Here is a 12,740-nt window from a genome sequence, read left to right on the forward strand (position 1 = left end):
AAATCCCTTTGCAGCAAAATGAAATTAAACCTTTCTCTCTCACCCTGCACAAAAATCTACTCAAAGTGGATCAAATACTTAGGCATTAGAACAGAGACCCTGTGCCTAATAGAAGAAAAAATAGACCCAAATCTTCACCATGTCAGCCTAGGATCTGACTTCCTTAACAAGACTTTTACAGAGCAAGAAGTAAAATCAAGAATCAATAAATGGGATGGATTCAAATTAAAAAGCTTCTTCTCAGCAAAGGAAACAATCAATAATATGAGGAGAGAGCCTACAGACTGGGAGAAAATCTTTACCACATGCACCTCCGATAAAGCGTTAATCTCTATGATATATAAAGAACTCAAAAAACTTATCACCAAAAACAAAACAAAACAAAACCCAAATAACCCAATCAATAAATGGGCTAAGGAATTAAACAGATACTTCAGAGAAAAAGAATATGACCAATCAATAAATATATGAAAAAGTGTTCAACATCTCTAGCAATTAGAGAAATGCAAATCAAAACTACTTTAAGATTTCATTTCACTCCTGTCAGAATGGCAATCACCAAGAATACAGGCAACAATAAATGTACAGAAAAAGGCACACTCATACATTGCTGGTAGGACTGCCAATTGGTGCAACCACTATGGAAAGCAGTATGGAGATTCCTCAGAAAACTTGGAATGGAACCACCATTTGACCCAGGTATCCCACTCCTCGGCATATACCCAAAGGACATAAAATCAGCATACCATAGTAATGCAGCCACATCAGTATTTATAGCATCTCAATTTACGATAGCTTAACTATGGAACCAACGTAGATATCCTTCAATAGATGAATGGATAAAGAAAATGTGCTATATATATACTTAATGGAATATTACTAAGATTTAAAGAAGAGATAAATTATGGCATTTGCCAGTAAATAGATGGGAGTTGGAGAATATCATGCTAAGTGAAATAAGCCAATCCCCCAAAATCAAAGGCTAAATGTTTTCTCTAATATGAGGATGCTAATTCACAATAAGGTAGGGAGCACTTGAGAAGAATAGTATTACCTTAGATTAGGTAGAGGGAACTTAAGGGAGGAGAGGGGAGGGGCTATAGGGATAGGAAAAATAGTAGAATGAAACAGACATTATTACTGCACGTATATATGTGACTCCATTACCAATATAATTCTGCAACAGGTACACTCAGAAATATGAGAAATTATATCCCATCTATGTATGATATATCAAAGTGCATAAATGCATTCTACTGTCATGTATAACTAATTAAAACAAATTAAAAAGTTAATTTAAAATATCTTTAAAAAAGAAGATATACAAAAATTAAAAAGCAATAGCTTCCCTGTACTCCAATAGTGAATGTGCCGAGAAAAAAAAAAAAAAGGAAAACTATTCCAATAACCTAAAAAAAAAAAAAATTTAAGAATAAATCTAACTTCTACAATGAAAACTACAGAAGACTGAAGAAAGAAATTGAAGATGGAAAGAAAGACTAGAAGATGGAAAGACCCCCTATGTTCTTAGATAGGCAGAATTAATATTGTCTGCATTACCAAAAGTGACATAGAGATTCAATGTAATCCCCATCAAAATGCCAATGACATTCTTCATAGAAATTAAAAAAAAAATAGTACTAAAATTCATATGGAATAATTACAGACCTGGATTACCCAAAGTAATACTGAGCAAGAAGAGTAATGCAGGAGGCATCACCTGATCATCTGACAACACCTGATCTCAAATTATACCACCTTGCTATAGTAACAAAAATAGCATGGGGGCTGGGGTTGTGGCTCAGTGGTAGAATGCTTGCCTAGCATGTGTGGGGCACTGGGTTCGATTCTCAGCACCACATTAAAATAAAGATATTGGGTCCACTTATAAGTAAAAAATAAATACTAAAAAAAATAGCATGGTAATGGCATCAAACAGACATGAAGAGCAATGGACTAGAAGACACAGAGAGAAACTCACATATATAGTCATCAGGGAAATGTTGTCAAAAACACACGTTGCAGAAAAGATAGCCTTTTTAAGAAATGGTGTGGGGAAAAAAATGGATATCCATAAATGGAAGAATGAAATTAGATCCCTATCTCTCCCCCTGTACAAAAGTCAACTCAAAGTGAACTCAAGACCTAGGAATTAGATCAAACATTTTGTAACTGCTAGAAGAAAACATCAACACTCCAACATACTGGTACAGAAACCAACTTCCTCAAAAAGACCCCTAAAGCTCAAAACATAAAACCAAGTATCAATAAGTGGGATGGCATCAAATTAAAAAGTTTTTGCACAGGAAGGAAATAAGAGTGTAAAGAGAGTCAACAGAATGGGAGAAAATCTTTGCCAGCCAGCTACTCTCCCAACAGTGGATTAATATGTTGAATATATAACTCAAAAAACTTAACACCAGAAAAAGAAATAATCCAGTCAATAAGGTGGGCAAAAGAAGTAAACAGACATCTGTCAAAAGAAAAATACAAATAATAATAAATGTCGGTAAGGATTTGGTGAAAAAGATAGACATTTTTGATGGGACTGCAAAACCACTTTGGAAAGCAGTATGATGATTCCTCAAAGGCAAGTAATGGAAGCACAGACCCAGCTGTTCCATTCCTTGGTATTTTATCTAAAAGATCTAAAACTCAGCAATATTATAGTGATCCAGGGACGTCAGTGTTTATGGCAGTGCAATTCACAATAGCCAACTTGTGGAGCCAGTCAGATACCTGTCGACAGATGAACGGATCAAGAAAAATGTGATATAGAAATACAATGGAGGTCTTTCAGCTATATAAAAACAAGAATGAAATTATGGCATTTGCTGGTAAGTGGTTGGAACTGGATAACATGCTCAGTGAAATAAACCTGACTCAGAAAGTCATAGATCAAATGTTTTCTCTCAGATTTGGAAGGTAGAGAAAAATAAGGAATTAAAAAAAAAGAAAGGGGAATCCCATGAAATTAGAAGAGAGATTAGCAGAGTAGAGGGAGGAAATTGAGGAGAGGGAGGGAGGTGGGACAAGAAAAAGGAAGAACCGCTGAATGAAATCAAACAAATTATGCCGTGTACAGATACGAATATACCACCGTGAATTCCACCTTCATGTATATCTCTAAAGCACCAATTTAAAAAAGAATAAATAAATAGAAAGAAGATCAGTAGAGCAGAGGAAGGGGAGAAGGGGCAGATGGGAGTGGAGGGAAAGTGGAAGGAGTGGGGATTGCAATACAGCAAATTATATTCCACTCAAGTATGAATATGATGCATATGCATAATGCACAAATAAAAACATAAAGAAGTTCCCCAATATCTTGAAATCAGATATCAATTCCAACTATTTACATTACTTTAATTAAAATAAAATTGATTTCCTATTGAAATTAATTAGCGTAAAAGACACAAAGCTTCTTTTGGTGGTATGACTTTAAAACCCTGTGCTGAGCTATATAAAAAACATTATAAGCAAAGTTAATGATTAGCAGTTATTAAAAAAATAAAGAAAAAGAAGGTGTGCTATTATACCAAAATAAGTTTGACATATTAAAATCATATCTTATGCAAATATCTTTACAAAACTGAATTCTATAATGAAAAATAGAATACCTTTTATACATCCACACTGAATGCTAAATCACTATTTATTGAAGATATGATCTGAAAATTAGAGCCGTTTTAAAATGCTATGTTTAAATTTCATTCTTTAAGATCCCAGCTAAATTGTCAAATCACCATAATGTCCTTCCAGGAGGGTCTCATTGGGCACTGGTTGGGGCTAGGGATGTTTATTCCGAGCCAGAAGAGAATCATTAAGTAACATGAAAAGAAAAACAAGAGTAAAAACATCAGATTCAAATATCACTTCCTGAGACTCACATGGGGTTTGTTAACTTGAATGACACATCAGCATTTTGTTTTTAAATACTTTAACACTTTTCTGTCAGCACCCAATACTTTTGTTACAGGTAGCCATAAAGATAGGGCTTTGGGGTCAAAGGAGAGCACAGATGAACTTCTAAAGAAATAGGAAGCTCTAGCGGACCTCACATTCTCTCTTTATGAAGTACAAACAGTAAAAGAATAGATAAAACAACATGATCATATAGACTAGAAGGAATTGCAGAGCTAGACTTTTATGATGCTTTCTTGAATGATCCTTAATACAACATTATTCCTACTGAGTTCCCAGGAAAAAATTTTCACCTTCAATAAAAAGGTTTAAAAGTTCATATCATTGGCAATATCCATGTCAAACGACATTCACTCTTCTTTATACAGAACGATAATCACTTCTCTTCAGTGCCTTGCCCAAATGAAACTCATTTAATGAAGAGAAAGAACAAGAAAGGGACTTCTGGTACCATTTATTTTCCTGTGACAATAATAAAGCTGCTATATCACAGCCTAAAAAATGTGCAGTAATCACCGTATTACAATAATTGCATTAGTCAAAAAAACGTGATTTTCTCAGGAAAACAAGAACAACAACATTGTTTTCACCCATCATTCCTTCTCTTCCCCCATCAAAAAAAATATATGCCATATACATGATTTGCACCTAAAGTCAGGAAGTATCCAATGCCAGGTGGCACACAGTAGCAGTATGAGCTCAGTACAGTGGGACAATGTCAAGTTTCCATTTCTGCTCCCTACCCCAATCCATGCTCCCTGGCCGCCAGGCTTCACAACTCTTCTCTAAAACCATTTTGTGTCTTTTGTGTGGCTTTTTCCTCCTCATTGGGTGCCAACCACGTGAAACACACCTTCACTGGATCGATGTTCCAATGTTTGTGAAATGATATAGGATCTTGATGAGAAACCGGGAGGTCACGAGCCACTTGTAGATTCAAGCAGGAACGAACTTTATTTCCGAACCCCGCAAACACCACCCCTGCAAACTCTCCAGGAACTCCGCGAGAGCTCAACCGGAACTCAACAGGAACTCCGTGAGAACGCAACCATCACCATCCTAATGGTTCGCTGGCGCCACCTCTCAACCACTCCCCCTGGCAAAACGCCAGGCGCCATCCCGACTCGGCTGGGGCTCTCAACATCTCCCGCCTTCTGTTTAATTAAACAACAAGCATGTGGCTTAGGGACCGTGCCTGTCTTAGGTTGTCCAATACTATATATGGTCCTTACCCATCATTGGATGAGCTGACCTCAAGGCGTCAGCCTCCTGTCTTAGATTGGTACCATTGCAATTGGATCTTACCCCTCATTGACTACCGGCCCAGCATTTAGCCATACTTGTGGATAGTGGTTTTTACACAAACACCATAAATAACCTGCTACAAGCAGAAAGGGGAGGATACAAAACACCACGATATCAAGCCATTGACGGCTCCTTTTGGAAAAATTGTACCATTGATGACACCATCAGCAAAGATACCCCGGCACTACCACAATTCACTGCACAAACAGATAATTCACAATGCATACAAGTGATACATAGTCCAGGCAAGTTTTGCAAGTAGTTCAAAGCAGAGGAATCCATTAATATATCCATTTCCTCCCAAAGTAAATCGACTCCTTGATTGAGTATCACTTGTTGAGTTACATTATTCATTGATGCATCAGTTTATAGTGATAGCTATCGCAGAAGCTGTAGTTTGGTTTTATCTTTGTCTTCACCAGCACTGGGATGAAGATAGAAATTCTGGCAGTGATGGCTAAAAAAAAATTATGTAACATTCCAGCAGGCACTAAAAAAAAACAAAACAATTTTCTAAACAATTTAGTATCCTGAATAGAATTAGATATAATGAAAAGGAAAGGTGAAAGTAAACAAACAGATCTGTTAACCACCTTTTAAAACAATCCTCAACAGCTATTTACCTAATTTAAATTAAACCATTTAAATCACGTGAATTAAAAAAAATATTTGGATCCATTTTTTCATGAGCACTCCTCATAAATGATATATGGACATACGCACATACAGACATACAACACATAACACAAGTGTGCACACATAACACAATACATACAACACATAACATAATAGTAAAGGCCTTGTAGCTTTTCACAGGTGAAATCCCCATTGCAATGCTCAAAAACTCCAGTCAAAAAATAGAACTGATCAGAAAAACATTAACCTAGGTCTGTATGAGCTCAAAAAACAAAATAGAACTTCATGATGTGGGAAAGGGCAATAATAAAATAGATATTGAAAAAAGCATCCTGGTTACCACCTGGGTTTGACTCTTCTTTTGATATCCCATCCTTCTTCCTGTAACTTGCATATGGGTCTGAAGGTATTCCCACAAGCAAGCCCCAAGGTTTCTTACATTTGAAATAGGCCTTAATGGTGTTCATTATTCATTAGCCTCTAGGTGTGGGAGAACCACTGTCGCATATGTAAGGATAGCCAAACTGGAGTTCTGGATATCAGCTGTTATGGATTTGAGCCAAATCATCTTCTTTTTTGGTCTGTAGAAATCGCTTTAGTTAGTCTCTCTGGAATCCAAATTGGCTGCTGTTCGTCCTGTGGAAACACACAAACAGATCCCCGACTCCAGAAAATCACTGGGTCAGGACCTTTCCATTGTCCTGTTAGAATATCCTTCCAAAGTACCTTGGGCTTATGTACATTTTTTGGACACATGTGCCTTTCCGCAGCACTAAGCCCTGATGAATCCAAATTTTAAAAGTTTAGAGTAAAAAGGGTTATTTTAAGTTTATCTTTGGGGGATATATACCCCTTCCTAATTCCCTCTTTTTGCTTTAATAAGTACATTTTAATAGTTTCATGAGCTCTTTTAACTAAGCCTTGTCCCTGTGGATTGTATGGGATTCCTGTTATATGAGTAATGCCAAATGATGAGCAAAATTGCTTAAAAGAGGTAGAAGTATAGCCAGGGCCATTATCTGTTTTTAACTGTTTTGGAACGCCCACAGTGGCAAAGTTTTGTAAGCAATGAGCTATAATATCTCTAGTTTTTTCTCCGGCATGAAGGGAGCCCATCAAAAATCCGGAAGAAGTATCAACTGTAACATGCAAATACTTTAACTTTCCAAATTCTGGCAAGTGTGTGACGTCCATCTGCCAAATATGGTTAGGTGTCAGTCCTCTAGGATTGACTCCAAGATTAACTTGTGGTAAAAAGGTCACACAATTTTGACATTGTTTTATTATTTGTCTAGCTTGTTCCTTAGTTATTTTAAAACGCCTTTTTAAAGTATTGCATTGACATGGAAGGATTTATGAAAATTTGTAGCTTCTTCTAGCGTAGAAAAAATATGTATGTCACGTGTAGTTTTATCTGCTAAATCATTGCCCAAACTAAGGGCTCCAGGCAATCCTGTATGTGCCCTGATATGTCCTATAAAGAATGGATCTTTTCTGTCCCAGATTAGACTTTGTATAGTGGAAAGCAAAGAGAAAACAGTAGAGGAAGGGGAAACCCTACCAGCATCTTCAAGGGATACTATAGCATTAACTATATACTGACTATCGGAAAATAAATTAAATACAGAATCTTTAACCATCACAAAAGTTTGTAATACTGGGCATTAAGCTCTACCTTTTGAGCTGATTATTTGGGTACTAAAAATGTAAAAGTTTGATCAGGGGTAACTACTGCTGCTGTACCATTATTTGACCCATCAGTGAATACATTTGGAGCATTCATGATAGGTGTTTTTTTGTTTTTGTTGTTTTGGTTTTTTGTCATTTTTGGAAAAACTACAGGATGAGAAGACCAAAAAGACAACAAAGGATTAGATGGTAAGTGGTTATCAAATGAAACATTAGATTTGCACATGATTATTGCCCAAGTATTTAACTCATTATATAACTCATCAATTTGATCTATTGTATATGGAGTAATAATTTTATCGGGAGAAATTCCAAACACTCCCTTTGCTGCTTTTATTCCTTTGAGTATTAATTGTCCTACAGCCTCAGGATACCTAGTAAGAATAGTGTTAGGAGAGTAAGATAAATGTATCCACAATAATGGACCTTCTTGCCAAAATACTCCTGTAGGAATATTTTTTTGTTGGTAGTACAATAAATAATAAAGGCAAACTTATATCAATTCTATCCAAATGCATATTTTCCATATATGTTTCAATAATTTTTAATGCCTTTCTTGCTTCAGGCGTTAACATTCGGGTTGAATTTGGATCTGATGAACCTTTTAGGATATCAAATAAAGGTCCCAACTCTCCTGTTGGTATGCCTAGATAAGGCCTTATCCAATTTATGTCTCCTAGTAACTTTTGAAAGTCGTTAAGTGATTTGAGTTGATCTACTCGTATTTGAATTTTTGGTGGACGGACCATGGTCAAGGATAATAGAACTCCTAAATAATTAATTGGAAAATTTAATTGTACTTTATCTATTGCTATCTCTAGATTATAATTTTTTAATAAATTTGTAAGTGTGGCATAACATAATAGCAATGTGTTTTTATCTTTGTGTGCTAATAATACATCGTCCATATAGTGAAATATTTGTAGTTCAGTATTTTGATTTCTAAGTGGCTGGATTGCTTTGTTAACATAAATTTGACACATAGTCGGGCTGTTAGCCATCCCTTGAGGGAGTACTTTCCATTCATATCTCTGATCGGGACCTTCATGATTCAGCGCAGGGATAGTAAATGCAAAACGTGGACTATCCTCAGGATGAATTAGAATTAAAAAAAAAAACAATCTTTAATATCTATAACTAAAATATACCAGGTTTTTGGCAAAGCAGACAATTGAGGAATCCCCGATTAAGCAGGTCCCATAATAACCATCTCGTTATTAATAGCTCTTAAATCTTGCAATAATCTCCATTTACCAGATTTCTTTTTGATGACAAAAATGGGAGTATTATAGGGAGATACAGAGGGTTGTATATGTCCTTCTGCTAATTGTTGTTTGACCAGGTCATGGGCTGCTTGTATCTTTTCTTTAGTCAGGGGCCACTGAGGAACCCATACTGATCTTTCTGATTTCCAAGTAATTTTTATTGTCTCAGTGACCCCTCCTGAAAACCCAATCCATGTCTATCTATTTCTTGACCTATTTGTATTGGTGCCACTATACTTTATCCTTTTTCTCCTAATCCTTTTCCTTTCCTAAAACTTTGTCTAGCCATAATAGTGGGTGCATTTGAATTGATGTTATTTGTTAATGTTAGTCCTAATTGATCTAGGACATCTCGTCCCCATAAATTTATAGGAAGATGATCCAATACACATGGCTGTATAGTTCCTTCATATCCTTCAGGATCCTTCCAATCTAATACCATCACACTTCTATGGGGATTAGTTGCCACTCCTAGGCCTCAAAGCGTTTGAGTGGCTTGTTGTAATGGCCAATGTTTTGGCCATTCTTGACGAGATATGATGCTAAGGTCTGCACCTGTATCCAGTAGCCCATTAAATTCATGTCCTTGAATATTTAGTTTTAGCATGGGGCAAGAATCTAAATTTAAAGAAAGCATAGCCCAATCTACACCTGTGGAGCCTAATCCCCTGGAACCTCTTTCTTTAGTATGACTGGAAAATTTATCATGTTGGCTGGGTATTATTAATAACTGTGCTATTCTATCTCCTGGTGAAATTGCTGATATACCCCTTGGAGAACTGGCTATAATTTTTATTTCACCTTCATAATCAGGATCAATTACCCCAGGACTTATCATAAGTCCTTTTAGAGTAGAAGAACTGCGTCCTAATAATAAGCCTACTGTTCCTTGGGGAAGAGGTCCTTTTACCCCTGTGGGAATGATTTGAACTCCCATCTCTGGAGTTAGTACTGTTCTGGTGGAGGTGCAGATGTCCAACCCTGCACTCCCTCTGGTTTGTCTGATGAGAGATCTAATGGATAATGTGTCCTGGGCACTACCCTGATGGTGTTGCTGGGTTCCTCCAGTGCCCCGTGTATTTGTGGTCATGGGCCCCGGAGCATGGGGACCCCCTGTCCTTTTTTTGGCAATGGAGCCCAATGTTTTTCTTCACAATATCGTGGGTAAACACCTGGTCCTTGTCCGTTTTTTTATAACAGAGTACCCTCTATAGTGGTTTGAGATCGGCATTCATTAGCCCAATGTCTCCCTCTATGGCATCGTGGGCAAATACCTGGTATTCTACCCCTTTGATACCTAGTTTTGTTAAACCCTCCTCCTATGGGGCAACTCCTTTTAAAATGTCCTGTTTGTTCACAATTGTAGCATGTTTTTGGTCTGGCACCTAAAGCCTGTTGTACTACAGCTGCCAAGACTTGCCCTTGTTCATTAATGTCTCTGCATAATTTAATATATGTGTTTAAATCTCCATGTTTCCATGGTCTAATGGCATCCCTGCACCATCTATTTGCCTGTTCGTAGGCTAGTTGTTTTATTAATGGCATTGCTTGTTCTACATCCCCAAAAATTCTGGTAGCTGTTTGTATAAGCCTATCTACAAATTCAGTGTAAGGTTCATTAGCTCCTTGTATTACCTTAGATAATTGACCTTGTAAATCTCCATGCCCCTGTAAAGTTTTCCATGCCCTAACCGCAGCTGAAGCAATTTGTGAGTATATGTCAGGATCATATCTAATTTGTTGCAGCTGACCCTCATAAGGTCCCTCTCCTAACAACATATCTAGATTTCTCTGAGTATAACTGGCTGTTGCATTTCGCCTAGCCGTCTCCATGCAAAATTCCTGATTAGCAACCTTCCATAAAAGATAATGTCCTCCTTTAGCACAGCTTTGCACATACTAGCCCAATCTGCTGGCATTATGTTCAAGTTGGTAATGGATTCGACCATGCTTACAGTAAAGGGTGCTTGAGGACCATAGGTTGTTACAGCCTCTTTCAGCTGCTTCACTGTTTTGAAATCTAAAACATGGTGAATTCGCTGCCCTCCTGCCTCTTCAAATACAGGGCATGCTAATCTTTGGGTCCTGTCTCAGGATCCCATCTATCAACTATGGGGGTTGAGGGCCACTCAGCATATGTTGTCTCCATAGGTGGAGCTGTTGGTTGAATTATGCCCTCTGGTGATAGAATGGTGTTAGTAGCAGCCTCCTGTTGTAACTTCTCCCTGACAGCTTTTTCTCCTCTAAACTTTCTTCCCCTTTCTGACTATCTCAAGAGGCCTCCTCTTTTTCCTGATCTAATATGTCTTCTACCATAATCTGAACTGAAAGCTTTGGACTAGGCATACAAAATCGTATCATCATCCACAATGACAATGTGCCAACTGGCAAAGTCCCTGGGTTTTTCTTTTCCCTCTTCCTTAAGTCTTCACCATGATGGTCCCATTGTGATATATTCAACAACTCCTCCTTAAAAAGCCATGGGCTACATTTTTGTATGGTATCAACGTATGCCCGAACTGTTCTCGGTTTTACTGGGGTGCCTCCTTCCTCTAGCAATTTACTTAACACTCTTTCGGTTTGTTTTTTGCTAATTTCTGATCCCATATTTCTGCTACAAAGATAACGCAACCCAACAAGATAACACAAAACAAAACCGAAACAGAATGAAACAAAAATGGAACAAAAATTTGTATCAGTTTTTCTATTTTCTTGACATGTGTATCCGTGGTCTATCTCTATCTCTTCCTCAGGGCCGAACAACTTCAAACCTTGAGCCAACCACTTTCCCCAGTTTGCCTGAGAAAGTTCTAGGGACAGGCAGCTTGAAACAAAAACAAAACAAATCAAAACAAGAACACATTGTTTTTTGAAATGGTCACCCATTCTCTTGCCCTGCCCTCAGGGGCGAGCAGTTTCACTTACCCCCAAGCTTCAGGCGCTCCCCGCATGGGCCACCAAATGCCGCAGTCTGGCTGGGCACAAATAACCGGGATGTCACGAGCCACTTGTAGATTCAAGCAGGAACGAACTTTATTTCTGAACCCCACGAACGCCACCCCCGTGAACTCTCCAGGAACTCCGCAAGAGCTCTACCAGGACTCAACGGGAACTCCGCAAACCCACACGAACTCTCTAGGAACTCCGCGAGAGCTCAACCGGAACTCAATGGGAACTCCGCGAGAATTCAACCATCACCATCCTAATGGCTCGCTGGCACCACCTCTCAACCATTCCCCCTGGCAAAATGCCAGGTGCCATCCCGACTCGGCTGCAGCTCTCATCAATGTCAAGTCTCCATTTCTGCTCCCTACCCCAATCCATGCTCCCTGGCCGCCAGGCTTCACAACTCTTCTCTAAAAACATTTTGTGTCTTTTGTGTGGCTTTTTCCTCCTCACTGGGTGCCAACCACGTGAAATACACCTTCACTGGATCGATGTTCCAATATTTGTGAAATGATATAGGAACTTGATGAGAAAGTAAGTCCTTTGAGTAATCTGTTGGCCGAGCCTGCATGAAGAACAAAGAATTATGCTCTTTTGGTGATCAAAAATAACTGTTTCCGAATAACATTTGAATTTAAAAAGCAAATGCTTCATTTCAATATTTGTTACTGGTTATGGGAATCAAAAAGCAAGAGGGAACCTTATTTTCTACCATCTTCTTCTAACTCCAGATTCCTTGCTTTTGAGTCTCCAATTACTTTAATATCCCAGATGCTTTGATTTTTGCTTGGAGATCCCATAGTTTTGTCTCTGGAAGAGTCTTTAAGCATGGCAGTAAACGTGAAAAGTTTTCCTAGGTAAGTCATTTAACTTAGTATTATGATCTCTGAATAAAAGCAGCAAAATTAATTCCCAGGTCCCTCTCGGGAAACCCCTTCACACATGGGTTATGCAGTTCACTGGGGTGAGGAGTTCTCA

The 12,740-nt window shown here is 38.0% G+C and overlaps 1 protein-coding gene across 1 annotated transcript in view; it reads right to left on the reverse strand.

The window, feature by feature from the left end:
* Window positions 1-4,360: 4,360 nt before the first annotated feature.
* Window positions 4,361-12,740, reverse strand: part of B3glct (beta 3-glucosyltransferase) — a 117,430-nt gene continuing 109,050 nt past the window's right edge. The window contains exons 15-17 of the mRNA XM_027928956.2: window positions 11,742-12,327; window positions 6,302-6,498; window positions 4,361-5,716 (exon numbers count right to left, since the gene is read on the reverse strand). Of these exons, the coding sequence (XP_027784757.2) occupies window positions 12,160-12,327 (168 nt within the window). The 3' untranslated portion in view covers window positions 4,361-5,716; window positions 6,302-6,498; window positions 11,742-12,159. The remainder of the gene's footprint in view (window positions 5,717-6,301; window positions 6,499-11,741; window positions 12,328-12,740) is intronic.

Source organism: Marmota flaviventris, chromosome 4 (assembly GCF_047511675.1).
Source record: "Marmota flaviventris isolate mMarFla1 chromosome 4, mMarFla1.hap1, whole genome shotgun sequence".
Classification (NCBI taxonomy): domain Eukaryota; kingdom Metazoa; phylum Chordata; class Mammalia; order Rodentia; family Sciuridae; genus Marmota; species Marmota flaviventris.